Source organism: Muscardinus avellanarius, assembly GCF_963383645.1.
Source record: "Muscardinus avellanarius genome assembly, chromosome: 13".
NCBI lineage: Eukaryota > Metazoa > Chordata > Mammalia > Rodentia > Gliridae > Muscardinus > Muscardinus avellanarius.
The window spans coordinates 23,812,134-23,827,268 of NC_137799.1; the positions used below are offsets into that span (position 1 = coordinate 23,812,134).

Genomic DNA, 15,135 nt, shown 5'->3' on the forward strand with positions numbered 1-15,135 from the left:
CCTTCAATCCCTGGTACCAAAACAATAGCAAAAAAAAAAAAAATTAATTGAATGAACTAGTAACTTATCAAGTTCCAAATAGCCCCCTGCAGTTGCCAAAGAAATATTTCACACATGTTTTTTCTTGCATTTTGTATTTGAATTAGTTTCCTATCACAGGTTTGACAAAGTACAGCAAACTTAGTAGCTTAAAACAGCACAAATGAGCTCTCTTCTAGTTCTGGAGGTCAGAAGCCTGAGTGAGTTTCCCAGGGGCACAGCGAGGTGTCAACGCCCGGGGCGGGGCCTTTCCAGTCTCCAGAGCCTGCCCTCATTCCTTGGCTGTGGCCCCACCTTCCACTTCAAAGCTCACAGTGCAACCTCCGCTCCATCCTTTTATTGTCTTTGTTTAATCTTAATCTTCTGTTTCTCTCCTCTGAAAAGCCTTGTAATTACATTGAGCCCATCTGTGTAATACAGGGTAATCTTCATTATTTAATCATCTCTACCAAGCCTTCTGCCACTTAAGGTGACACAGTCACAGGTTCTAGGGATGTGGGTGTCAACATCTTTGAGGTGTCTTTATTCATACTGCCCTACTTGCTTTTGTAGATATGTAGAACACACACACACACACACACACATATAGTTTTTTTAGTGCTGGAGCTGGAACCGAGGACCCCACACACGCTGGCAAGCTTCTACCATTGAGCCACACCCCAGCCCCTTATTTTGGTATATTCTTGTTTTAGGGTGTACTTTGTTAAACTCCTATTATGAGGTATTTGTTTTTCTAGTGTTTTTAAACATTGCTTCCCAGTTGCTTCTCTTAGACACACTGGGACTTACATCATTTGTCTCTTTCTTTTTGGTATTTGTAACTCCTTCTTTTCTCACCTGTGTTTCTAAACTCTCTGGAGTCCAACGATGTAGAAAATGAGTCCTCACAAACGCTAAGTCATAGCTCCAAGATAAGGCATCTGTATATTTGTTTTTTTTGTTTTTTTTTTTTTTTGGTGGTACTGGGGTCCCTGGAAACCCTTCTACCTCCAGGCTACACTCCCAGACCTATTTTTTTTTATATTTTTATTTGGAAACAGGGTCTCTCAAGCCAGCGTGGCTGGCTTTGAACCTGCGCGATCCCCCTGTCTCTGCCTCCCAAGCGTGGGGATTACAAGCATGTGCCACCACGGCTGGCCTTGTATATTGTTCTTAACTGTACAAAATATAAACATTATTAAATTAAGGAGTTTCTGTCAAATTATGCCCTAGTCAACTAAGATTTTAAGTCAGAAATGTATATTACATGTATTAGCCATTGTGATTATAAACGTAACCACATGGTTTCTCTCTTCTAACCTGGTAATAGCTTTTCCAGTAGCAACCCTCTTTGTATCCTAGGAATAAGGCTTCCTCAGTCATGGTGTAGCGTTCTTTGATGTACGACTTCGATTTGCTCATGTTTCATACAGAGCTTTTGTTCGTATGTTAACAAGTGGCTTTGATATAGTGTGTTCAGTGATGGGTTGTGCTGTCCTGGTACACCTTGGGCATTGTGTGGATTATCTAGTCATACTGAATGAACTGGGAAACTTTTTGCTTCTGGTGTGTTCTGGAACTGTTTAAATAGTATTGGTAAGAATATTATTAATAATATTAAAATTATTTGTTTTTTTTATGGTACTGGGGGTGAAGCCCAGAGGCTTTTCTACCTATGGGCTATACTCCCAGTCCTGTTTTATACTTTATTTGGAAACAGGGTCTCACTAAGTTGCTGAGAGCCTCACTAGCTGAGGCTGGCTTCAAACCTGTGTGATCCTCCTGTCTCAGTCTCCTAAGCAGTAGGATTACAAGCGTGCGCTTAAAATTATTTGTACCCGGCTTAAAATTATTTGTACTTTGAATGTTTTGGAAGCATGGGGTCCCTTAGATCGCCACTTAGAACCTCTATAGCCACCTTCTATACCAGGCAGTGGGGCTGCACCCTGCTCCATCTTGCAACATTCACAGTAGCATCATGACCTGTGGAATGAGTTTTCTCTGTGCAGAGCTGCTCAATCCATAGAGAGGGGTCATGTCCACCAACTCAGCCTCATTTGTGGAAACATGTCAGGCTAGGGGGTTTACTCAACACAGCCTTGTCTCCCATGGGACTTTCTTTCAGGTGGTTTGGGTGTTACGTTTATTAATCATGAGTCATCATGGTGTTCCTACAAGACTTCTTAGTAAGTCTGCTATATTATTTCCGGAAATCATTGTTCAAGGAAGTAACCTTTGATATCAGAGTTTGGAATAAGAATGCTTTGTTTAAAAAACCTTGAAGGAGCCGGGTGTGGTGGCACTTGGAAGGCTGAGACAAGAGTATCACATAGGTTTAAAGCTAGCCTCAGCTACTGAGTAAGGCTCTCAGAAACTTTGTGAGACCCTATTTCCAAATAAAATATAAAATGGGTCTGGGAGTATAGCCTGGAAGTAGAAAGTCCCTGAGTTCTACCCCCAGTACCATCAAAATAAATAAATAAATAAATAAATAAATAAATAACCTTGAAGGGTATGCTTCTACCATATATGACACCAGATCTGGATTAACCTGTAGATTGACCACCACGAAGCTGAGTGGAGCCCAAGCAATCCTTCACTGATTTGTAGGATGTGTGGGAGCCCACGCCGGAGGAGACCCCTCTTCTTGTTACGTAAAGGCTGGCTGCTTGAGGTATCAGTTTTTAGTACCTCAAGGAGCAACTTTCTGCTGAGTTGTTCCTCTCAACTCAGGATTTCAAACAGATACTTAGCTGTATATATACATGAGGATGTCCAAAGTCCAGGACAAGGAGTTGTAACTTAAGCTTAGTGAATCAAAGGAGTTTGGAGTGAGTAGGCTTAATTTTTAAGAAAGCTCTTTGATTGTGTACCTTTGGATCTCATGTCTTTCGTCAGGACTGATCGATCTATCTAACTAAAAGGCAGGGATCTTGGAGACTCCTACCACTAATTTCTAAATTAAAATGCTGCCGACTCTGTCCTCCGCAGATGCTTACCCCTGGGAAACAGTGCAGTTACAAGTTAGCATTTGTCTGCAAGGTGCAAATTGATTTCTCGTTCTTTCCCACTGCAGTAAGACAGATCATCAGTAACATTTCAGTATTTAACGAAACCTGCTTGAGATGGAAGAGTGTGAAGATGGCCGAAATAGAAGAGATGTATTTAGTAAGTTCCTGAAAAGTTACTTTACTTATAGATGTTGGCCTTGCGTGGGAGGCTTAGAAAAGATTTTCAAACCTAAAAGCTACTTTTATAGCTGCCCTTTTTCAATAGATTTGCCACGACAATTGCAGTAAGAAGCAAGAAAATGGCACTGGACTGCAGATTGCTAAATAATAGATGTGTGTGTGTGTGTGTGTGTGTGTGTGTGTGTGTGTGTGTGTTGCTGGGGATGGAACCCAGGGGCATTCTACCTCCAAGCTACATCACTAGCCCTATTTTGTTTTTTTTATTTGAAAACAAGATCTTGCTAGATTGCTTAGAGCTTTGGTAAATTGCTGAAATTGGCTTCAAGCCAATGGTCCTCCTGTCTCAGCCTCCCAAGGACTGGAAAAAGGCACACATCACCACACCTGGCTTGTACTGCATATTTGAAGGCAGAAACCTTAAGGAGAGATGAGAAAGCTGTGCATATCTTTGTATACCTGAAAATAATCTTGTCTCGGTTCACACCAGTACCTCCATGCAGGGTCTAAGAGTGGTGGGAGAATCCAGGAGAACTTTTAAGTTAGATGTGGTTGTAAGGAAGGGACAGACCAGGAGGCGAACTGCTTGTAGAAGAAATTACCTAGGGAGAAAAGGGTATCTCTTAGCCCAGGTGCTGAGATTTCTCCAGAAAGTCTGGGGTCAGCTGAAAAGGTTGGGAAAAAGAGAAAAACAGACTGGCTAGGCGTATCCTAATTCAGGTTCTGCTTAGCTCGATTCTTCATTTTCTTTCTAGGAAAATGATCTTTGGCTGCGCATCTGTGGTTTTGCAAACAGACCTCCATGTTGGGTGTGCACACTGTATATGTAAGAACAGGAGAGGAGCGAGTCAGTGTTGGGGGCCTATAAAAATATAGTTATTATCCACATAATATTGTAATCACATTATATACAAAGTATTGCAGCTTTACTATTTGCTTACTGTTTTACTTTTTGAAGAACCCTTATAGTTGAGAGAGAAAGAGGGCAAGGAAACTCATACAAAAAGGATAGGTATCATTCAGGCATGGTAGTGCATGCCTGTAATCCTAGTAGATGGGAGGCTGAGACAGGAGGATCGCAGATCTGAGCATCTAAGTGAGGTCCTCAGCAACTTAGTGAGACCATGCTTCAAAATAAAAAATAAAAAAGGGCTGGGGGTATAGCTCAGAGGTAGAACACTACTGGGTGCAATCCCCAGTAAAACACACACACACACACACACACACACACACACACACACCACACCACAATCAAATACACTGAAGGCCAGGTATGGAGGCATGATAGCCTTCCAAGCCAGCAATTCACTCCATGAACTTTTTTATGTTCACAGATTCACATTTGGGGCCAGAGATGGTATCAGAAGGAATTTGCTCAGGAAATGATCTTTAATACCACTACCAGCAGCCAAGCTCCGGAGGTGTGCTTGGACCTGCGTCCAGGTACCAGCTACAATGTCAGCCTCTGGGCTTTGTCTTCAGAACTTCCTGTGGTCATCTCCTTGACAACCCAGATAACAGGTAAATTTTGACTAACAGTGTCTGGATTAATAAACCCACCACAGAGCCATTGATAGACCTGGATAAAGAGGAACACTGCTGCTTTCTGTCATTACTCAATGAACTGCTAGAGACAGAGAGACAGAGACAGAGACAGACAGACAGAGAGACAGAGAGAGACAAAGAGAGAGAGAGAGAGAGAGAGAGAGAGAGAGAGAGAGAGAGAGAGAGAGAGAGAGAGAGGAGACTTGGGATTGGAAATAGGCAGCGGGGGGCTTGTAACTGTGACCAGAATGGGGTGTGTGTGTGTGTGTGTGTGTGTGTGTGTGTGTGTAGTACTGGGCATTGAACCCAGGGGCATTCTACCTCTGAATTACACCCCAGCCCTATTTTTCATTTATTTTTGAAACAGTGTCCCTAGGTTCACGAGAGTCTCACTACTTGCTGAGGCTCCTGTCCTGTCTCAGCCTCCCAAGTACTGGGAGTACAGGCGTGCACCACCACACCCAGCTGAATATAGGCTTCTTGTTGAAGTGAAAATTAGAAGTAATCAGGTGAGGACTCCCATCTCCATTCCCACCTGTGTCCCATGTATCTTGCCTTCCTTCCGGTCCTGGCTCCGGTCTGAAGCGGTGGCTCCTCAGCTCGTGCCTTGGACTGCATCCCCTTCCTGCCTGTCAGCTCTCCTCCCAGTATAGAATGACCCCCAGCACCGCCAAGCACATGCCTTCCACCCTTATTCATGAGAAAGAGAAAAAAATCAACAGACTTTCTATGAGCCCATGTCCCCCTCTGGCTACTTTGCCTTTTCTCAGCCTCTGTTTCTTTTCTGGTACTGGGGTTCCTGGAAACCCTTCTACCTCCGGACTACACTCCCAGACCTATTTTTATACTTTTTTATTTGGAAACAGGGTCTCTTAAACTAGCACAGCTGGCTTCGAACATGCGTGATCCTCCTGTCTCCACCTCCCAAGCGTGGGGATTACAAGCGTGCACCACCACGCCCGGCACTCAGCCTCCCTTTCTATTCAAACTCTGTGAAAGAATTACCTGCTCTGTAGGTTCCAGTCCTTACCTCCTGTGGTCCTTTTGCACATCCCATTTGGGAGGCACTTGTTTTATCGCTTTACAGAAAGGGTCTCCATTCAACCTCATCACATCAAATCCAATGGGCAATTAGTCTTACCTGCTTTTCTCTGCAGCATTTGGCACTCCTTGGTCTTGGTTCCTTCTACCTTCCTGGCTTCACCTTCTCATTCGTCTTTGATAGGTCCGTCTACTTCTATTGATCCCTCTTCAGCCCCTTTTTCTTCATTATCTACTACTTCTACCGAGGTGACCTCCACTGGTCTCATGACTGTAGCTGTTAATATACTGAGGATTTTGAAATATGTTTTCTAGTCTCAACCTCCCCTCCAGGATCCAGATTCATATGTCCATCTTCTACACAGACCTACTGAGCATTTAGTAGGAAATCAAACAGAAATGTTGACTTCTCTCTGCTTTCCTTAACCCCAAGTCTTACCCCTTTGCCCCCTTCCTTCTTTCCTCTTCCCTCCCTCCCATCCTCCCTTTCATGGTACTGGGGATTGAATCTAGAGGCATCCTACATTTGAGCTACACTTCCAGTCCTATTTTATTTTTATTTTGAAGTAGGGTCTCACTAGGTTGATAAGAGTCTCACTACTTGCTGAGGCTGTTCTCAAATCTGCCATCCTTCTATCTCAGTCCCCAGGTACTGGGATTTTAGGTGTGCGCCACCATGCTCTGTCCCCAAATCTATTTTCTACCTAAGCTTCTGTATATCAGTTATTGGTATGCACCAAACTAACTGCTCAGGCCAAAATAAAAATAGATAAGTAGATAAATAAATAAATAAATAAAAGAAATCATAATTGATTCTATGTCCCTTCCAGATTTCAAATCCAAAACAAGGTCTGTGGGCTTACTGTTGGAGTATATTCTGAATTCCACTAGTTATCCTCACCTTTGGCCTTTGCCACGACTCCTGATCTGAGCAGCGTGTTTGGACTCCTGTGCAGCTTTCTGTCGGCTGGCTCTCATTCGTGCCTGTGACCCTCCACCCCAGACCTCAGCCTGTGTCTTTACTGTAACTTAAAAAAAAATGGCTTGGCAGCTAGAGTGCTCTTTTAAAAACGAGTACAAGGACTTGTCAGCGCCAGCTCAGAACTCTCCCGTGAGTTTCAGTCTAGAATCCATGCTGCTTCATACAGAACATGTAATCCAGCCCCCCACTGCCTCCTTAGTTCACCCCTCTTCCTGTTAAGCACTAGCCCTACCCCTGGCCTTCTCGTTATTCCTTAAACGGGCCAGACATGTTCCTGCACCCAGGCTGTTAAGTGTTTTCATTTGAACTTTTTCTGGAACACAATCATTTGGGGTATCTGCTCAAATGCCATCACCTTTGCCTTAGTTCATTTTCTGTTGCTAAAACATAATGCCACAGGCTGGATAACTTATAAAGAACAGAGGGTTTTTAGCTCATGGTGTGGGGTTCCAGAGCAGGGTGCTAGCATCTGCTCAGCTCTGGTGAGGGTGTGATGTGATTGACAGCTTCTCGTGTCCAGGCAGAGCGGTGGTACCAGAGTCTGTGTATCCATCAGCACTCTTGCAGCCTTAAAGACTTGACCACACAACTTAGAGGAAAGGAGGTTCATTTTTTTTTTTATGATTTCAGATTCAGTCCATGTGAGGTTGGGGATTGTAGATCTCAGGACAAGGTGACGGGGGCAGAGAGAGAGAGAGTACAGGGCTGTGCAAGAGAGAGCAGGGGAGGAGGAGCCATATATAATTCCCAGGCTGCACCCCAGCTGCAGGGACCACCTTTTATAGCCACACACTCCTGGCCTACTGGGTACCACCCAGGCAAATCCATTGCAATGAATTTATTCCTGCTGGGATTACAACCCTCATGACTCCATGATACCAGCCCTGAAGATCAATAAATGAGCACTTTTGGGACATTTTATATCAAACTATAACAGGATACTTTTACTCAAAGCCACTCCCTATATAACCCATTAATCCAGGAGCCATTCAGGAGGGCTCTACCAAGTGCCTTCCATAGGTCCTGCCTCTCAGCTGTCATTGATATGTGACTCCAGGATTAAGTGTCCAGCACACAAAATTTGGGGGACACATTCAAACGACAGCATCCTTAGAGAGGACCCCTTGACCATCCTTTCAAAAATATCCTCAATCTCCACCCTACTACTTTCTATATACTTTCCTTGCTTGAATTTTTTCAGAGAACCTGTTTTCTGAACAATTTTTCTTGACTTAATTGTTTTTTTTCTATCAAAATAGGAGTTCTCTGAAGCCAAAGATTTTTGTCTATGTTTCTATATAGAACCCTCAGCATATACAATACAGATATGTAGCCTAATAAATTAATTTGTGGGGATAATGGTTCAGTGAGTATTGGATGGGTGGTACTGCTATTGAGGAGATGACTGGTTAGTTAGTAAAACTTTATACCAAAAAGAATTCATCACATTTTGAGCTAGAGAGAAAATAGTATTGAATATTCTTAATATTTAATACTGCTTTTAATAGTACTCTTAATATTTTTTCCCATTTTTATTTTTTGGTATTGGGGATTGAACCGAGGGCCTTATGCATGCAAGGCAAGCATTTTCACCACTGAGCTACATCTCAGCAAGAGATAAATAGTGTTCAATTTGGCTATTCCTTCCCATAGTGACTTACTAAAATGAGATAGCTATTTAGTCTCCTCTTTGGTCCTTGTCATATTTGGGGTGGATTAATTTTTTTTTTTAGGTACTGAGATTGAACCCAGGGGAATTCTGTCTCTGAGATACATCATCAGCCCCACTGTATTATTATTAATTTTTTAAAAAATTTATTTATTTTTTGGTGGTACTGGAGTTCCTGGAAGCCCTTCTACCTCTGGGCTACACTCCCAGACCTATTTTATACTTTTTTTAAAATTTGGAAACAGGGTCTCTTACGCCAGTGCGGCTGGCTCCGAACCTGCGTGATCCTCCTGTCTCCGCCTCCCGAGCGCGGGGATTACAAGTGTGTGCCACCACGCCGGGCTTATTATTAATTTTTTTGAAACAGAGTCTTGCTAAGTTGCTGAGGCTGGCCACGAACTTGAGATCCTCCCAATTATTGAGTTTTAAAGGCATGCACCACCACGCCTGGATTTGCATTTATTATTTGAATTAGCATTGCATACTTTCTGAGTAAGGGGTTTCATTGTGATGAGACAGTTATTTTTACCTTGTTTTGTAGGTTAAATATAGCTCTCTCAAGCTCCGTGTGTCTGTCCTCATGGCCACCAGGGGGCACTGTGGAGCTGCTCATGTTCATTGAGATGGGGACTGTCTTTCCTAACTTCAGCCTACTTTAGGGAATTCAAAAATTTTAAAAAGTATGAAAATTCAAGGTGTTAGGAATTTAATAAATAGTTTAAAATAAAAGCCACCACATTTCATAAGAGGGGGAGGGAGAAAAAGAGAATCCCATGTGTTGATGTGAAGAGATACTCCTGCTTACCTAACATGTGTGTGGCTTTGTTTCAATAAAATTGTCAACTTCCGAATTTTTACCAGAAATATTTGGCTAAGGATTTGGGTCAAGGAAACGCAGCATATGATTTCCCAGAAGAAGAGTGAGTGGAATTCCCCTTCTGAGTGTCTTCACTAAAACTAAATCTTACTGTTGCGAACAGGATGAAAACAACTGCTTTAAATATATTGCTGACCTCAGAGGAGAGTGAAAGTTCTAGGAATGTTGAGGGACAGAGGCAAGTGTTTTGGTGAGAGCCGGGAAGAGGGTGCGGGCAAGGGGGTGGGAGGTGGAGGCTCTGTCCTCCTGTTTCTGGCTGGTGGCCAACTTGCTGCCTTCGATGGCTGTAGAGCCAAATTCTTCGGAATAGTCTCACGATTCAGGTCCCTCTTCAGAAGGATGTGGAGAAAAAACAAACTTCTGTGCTTAAAGTTGACCCCAAAGAACCAGAAGAGCTTTCACAATTAGCTAGGCTATATTCTTGCCGAGTCTAAACACTCGTAGGCGAACATTTCTTTTACATGGACAAACAGGAAATCAGAGAGGAAAAAGCGATGTGCTTTCGGGGTAGGGACGGGGGAGGAGGGAGAAAACAAAAGCAAAGGCTTGTGGAAATGTGGAGGTAAACCAGCTGGGTGACCACCTGAGGCCAAACGTGTACCATGGAGCCCAGCATGCTGGAGGAAGACACAGAATAAATGTGGAAAGGAAATCCTTCCTTCCCGTGTCTACTGTCAGCACCCAGGCTGTGATTTACATGGAAAACGGCCCACCTCTAATTGCATCCCTAACAAGAAAAAGAGAGAGTACTCTTGTAGGTGGTTAGGAACACGCAGGTGTGCCCCACGCACGATCAGACTGTCATTTAATCAGAGAGAAGTCCAGCCAGGACTGCCTTGCTCTCCCTGCTCCTGCCTCTGCCGCCTCCTCTGTGACCCCTGGGTGTGCTTGGCTGGACAATTCTCTTGGTTTCTTCTGCTGTAGGCTTCCTTTCCATGGCTGGCTATCCACCAAGCATCTGAGCATCCTGAACTGCTGTCTTCAGCGAGAACCCCATCTCCTGCGGCTGGTTCCAGGATATTACGGTTGTCTCTGGGAGTCCCTCTGGCTTCTGAGAGAAGCTGCAGCAGAGGTCTGGGAGGGGGTGGGGGAGGGCACTGACCCTCAGTTATTTTCCTTTCAAAGTCTTTCATGGGGATATAGGCTCGTCAACATCTGGAGACCTAAGCTGGGATCAGGCCAGGAGGGGCACAGAAGACCTGCCATACTTCTCTACTTCTTCCTTTCCCAGAGATCTCCCAACTGCTTTGCAGTCTCAAGATGCCAAGGGAATGAATGGCTGTGCAGGGCTGGGGTCTGTCTGCTCCTCTCTCTGCAGAATTCAGATTCCGATCTGAATGGCGTTCCATCCCCACTGAGACGGGATGGTCCGCCTCAGAGGGAGATGCACTGACTGTCATTTTCTTGTATGAACTTCAGCTTTTATAAAATGTGTTTAGAAAGTTTCCCTTAGATCAGAAGCCTAACCGCTAGTGTTTCTGTGGGTGTGTTGGGAGTGTGTTTGTGTATGGGAAGGAAGTCACATGGAGATTTAACAATTTAATTCAGCAAATATTTATTGATAGTTGATGTACAAAGACCTGTGCAAAATGCTGGGGTTGGGGAAATATAACGATGAAGATAAAATGTTCCTTCCCCCTGGGCGGTCAAGCCCCATAGCTTTACTGATAGAGAAGACCTGCCTGGCCTTGTGATAGCTGAGGCAGTGGCTGCAGCTGCCATTTCTTTTGGTATTTCCGTTTTCATGACTTGAGTTGTATGATGTGTTTGGAGAGGTGCTGGAAGTTTAATAAAAAGCCATCTTGAGCCAGGCTTGGTGGCGCACGCTTGTAATCCCCGCGCTTGGGAGGCGGAGACAGGAGGATCGCGCAGGTTCGAAGCCAGCCTCAGCTACTTAGTGAGGCTCTCAGCAATTTAGTGAGACTCTGTTTCCAAATAAAGTATAAAATAGGTCTGGGAGTATAGCCTGGAGGTAGAAAACCCCTGGGTTCCACCCTCAGTACCACCAAAAAAGAAGAAGAGAAAAAAAAGAAGAATGACAGCCCAGAAAGAACCAGATTTGGGGGGGGGGTACTGTTCCCCATGGAACAAGGGACCCTGAGCACAAAATGAACAAATAAGGTGTACAGTGTGTGAAGAGGGGGGCGGGGCCTGGAGGGAGTCGTGTGCTCCGTGCGTTGTGTGCACGTGCATTCCTGTCACCTACACCTCAGTATGATGCATAATTTCAGTGCATCAATACAAGTCACAAATAAAGTATACAATAATGAAAAGATGGCCAGGTGGAACAAAAGAGTCTCAGGCATGAGGTGTCCCATCTTCTCAGAGTTTGGGGGTTGCGGGTTTCCAGCTTCCTTGGTCTTCTCCAGGCTTGAGTTCTTTCAGCCCCGTGTTCACTCCACAGAGCCCTCCGCAGCCCTGATTGAGGGCCAGCGCCTCTCCTTCTGGCTCATATTTCTGTCCCTCGTCCCGCGGGAGACCCCTGACTCTATTATAGTCCTGGCTCAGTCGCAGCGCCCTGTGTGCCAGAGCTGGGATGAGCTGAGCCTGTCCCTCTGGCGTCATTCCCAAGCCCCCTTTAACATCAGCGAGAAGATCCATGGCCTTTGCTGCCCCGTGGTCTCTCAACCTCTGTCCCTTCTGATCTCAGGCCAGGAAGGGCAGGGGCCCTCGTTCTTCCGGAATTTGTGGTTCTAGGTTTTTACTTCTAGCCTGTCATTGACTCTCAGACCATGAATAAAATCACTGTCCTGAGATGGCAGTGAGTCCCACCATCTGTGGAGTCCAGTGGCCCTGAGTCCTGAGTGTCATGCTTGGCTCACCCACACACAGTGGTGTGATTCCGCCTGCCTGGGGCTTGATGTCCTTCTTGATCAACTAGAGACGGTTGCCCCAGGTGCTGCTGCGATGACTTGGTGAATCAGCAGAGGCGCAGTTCAAGCCCAGCGTTGGCTCCCGGCAGGTGTGAGCCATGTGCACCAAGGGCCACTGCATTACAGTCTCTGTTCTAGTCTCTCCATGTATACTGACTCATAACTATAATTCTTAAATATTATTAATGACTTCATTAATTTCTTCAACTGGCCTATGATGTAGATATTATTTTGATTCCTATTTTATAGCTGAGGCAGCTGAAGGCATAAATGGTAGCACCAAAATATGAACCCAGGGCTCTTTGTCTTATCCACTGAATTACAGTGGTAGTACACTAAATTTCTGCCTTTTTTTTTTTTTTTTTTGGTGGTACTGGGGTTCCTGGAAGCCCTTCTACCTCTGGGCTACACTCCCAGACCTATTTTTTTTATATATTTTTATTTGGAAACAGGGTCTCTTCAGCCAGCGCGGCTGGCTTCGAACCTGCGCGATCCTCCTGTCTCTGTCTGTCTCCCAAGCGCAGGGATTACAAGCGTGTGCCACCACGCCCGGCAAATTTCTGAATCTTAACTGTAGTCAAGTCTCTCTGATGTGAGCTACACTGGGTAGACCTCTGACCTCACAGTGATTGTGGCCAAGGGCTTCTTTTCCCGGAGCTGATATTTATAAAGTCTCTGCAGATCCAGTATATTAAAAGTGGATTTTGAGTTGGGCGTGGTGGTGCATGCTTGTAATTCCAGCATTTGGGAGGCTGAGACAGGAGGATTGCAGGTTTGCGCCCAGCCTCAGCTACTTAGTGAGGCCCTTTGCAACTCAGTGAGACCCTGTTTCAAAATAAAGAATAAAAAGTAGGGCTGGGGGGTATAGCTTGGAGGTAGAACGTCCCTGGGTTCCATCCCCAGTACCACACACACACACACAAAAGTAGATTTTGCTGGATGTGATAGTGCACACCTGTCATCCCAGTACTTGGGAGACTGAGACAGGAGGACCACTAGTTCAAGTTCAGGCTCAGTAACTTAGTGAGACCCTGTTTCCAAATAAAATATAAAATAGGTCTGGGAGTATATCCTGGAGGTAGAAAGCCCCTGGGTTCCACCCCAGTACCACCAAAAAAAAAAAAAAAAAAAAAAAAGGTTTGGGAGTATAGCTCAGAGATAGAATACTCCAGTAACCCCCCCACCCCACACAGGTGGGTTTCATTAATTCACTCAATGATGACAAAACCCGCTTGATCAATTTGGTGGAGTCAAACACTTATGAGACCCGGAAGATGAAGGAGAAAGGTATACATGAGAGACCAGGTTCAAATCCTGGCTCCAGTACATTGGGTATACGCGTGGGCAAGTCACTCCGTCTCTCCATGAGTCAGTGTCTTCATCTGAAGCTAAGGTCTTAGAAGGTAATAACCATACTTGCTCCACCAGTGAGTTTAGGAAAATTGAAAAATACATGCAAGAGTAAGATAGGGATCCAGTCATCACTTTTATTGTTGGTGAAACTGACTTGGGCCTGAGGCCAAATAAAGCTTCCTGGAACTTCCCTTACGTGTAAACTTTCCACCGCACCGACGAGGAAGTTGCATCTGGAGGGCAAGTGTGCTCCTGGCTTGAATCAGGTCTGCCTAGGGCGTGGAGGATGGGAACACCTGCCCTGGGTTTGGGCTGCCCCCATCCCACAAAAATAAAGGGTGGGGACCCACGGCCACAGCAGCCAAACTCTCTCTCCCCTCTAAGTCATGTGGATATATTTCTTAATGCTTAGGAGAGGAAAGTAGTTTCTACCGCATGGGCCAGGGTAGGAACACACACACACACACACACACACACACACACACACACACACAGATTGAGAATGATTGCTTCCATAAATGTCCTCCATTTGGTAGCATTGTTGGGGAGATTAGAAATGAGGCATTAATCCCTTTCGAAGGTGTCATCCCCAGTGATCTAAGGACCTCCCACTAAGCTTCACCTCTGGAAGGTCCTGCCATATCTCACCTCCCCATGCCGGGGACCAAGCTTCCAACACAGGAAGCTTAAATCAAATCCAACCTAGCACCCACCAAGAAAGAACTTACTAAACAAATGGCAGTGCCCACTGTATCTGTCCTGTCAGTGCGAGATGCCCATCACTTCTTTTGGTTGTGGTAAAATATAGACACATAAAACGTACCATTTTAACCATTTTGAAGTATACAATTTATTTATTTTGTATTGAGAATGGAATCCAGGGGCATTCTACCTCTGAGCTACAACCTCAGTTTGAAACGAAATCTCACTAAGTTGCCGAGGTTGGTTGTGAACCTATGATCCTCCTGTCTCAGCCTCCCAAATCCTGGGATTACAGGTGTGCGCCACCACGCCCAGCTAAAGTATACATTTATTAACATTAAGTACATCCACAATATTGTTCAAATGCCACCACTATTTCTAAAACCTTTTTTATCAACCCAAAAGGAACTCTGATCATTGAGTAGTAAGTTTCCATTCTCTGCCCACCCTCCTCAATCTCTATCAAACTCTAATTTACTATTCTCTACAAATTTGCCTATTGTAGATAGTTCCTAATAGTGGAGTCACACAGTATTTGTCCTTTTGTGTCTGAGTATTTCACTTAGCAAATGCTTTCATGATTCTCTTACATTGTAAGATGTATCAGAATATTCTCATCACTTTTTATTTCTTTTCTTTCTTTTTTTTTTTTTTGTGGTACTGGGGATGGAACCCAGGGGCATTCTACCTCCGAGCTACACTCCCAGCCCTATTTTTTATTCTTTATTTTTTAATTTTTAAATTTTATTTATTTTTGGTGGTACTGGGGTTCCTGGAAGCCCTTCTACCTCCGGGCTACGCTCCCAGACCTAGGAAACAGGGTCTCTTAAGCCAGCACGGCTGGCTTCGAACCTGCTCGATCCTCCTGTCTCCGCCTCCCAAGCGTG

The 15,135-nt window shown here is 44.7% G+C and overlaps 1 protein-coding gene across 1 annotated transcript in view; it reads left to right on the plus strand.

The window, feature by feature from the left end:
• Positions 1-15,135, plus strand: part of SUSD1 (sushi domain containing 1) — a gene marked incomplete at both ends in the record, with an annotated part of 127,605 nt that overhangs the window by 93,799 nt on the left and 18,671 nt on the right. Inside the window, 2 exons of the mRNA XM_080708912.1 lie at positions 3,095-3,186; positions 4,541-4,727. Coding sequence (XP_080565038.1) covers positions 3,095-3,186; positions 4,541-4,727 — 279 coding nt within the window. The remainder of the gene's footprint in view (positions 1-3,094; positions 3,187-4,540; positions 4,728-15,135) is intronic.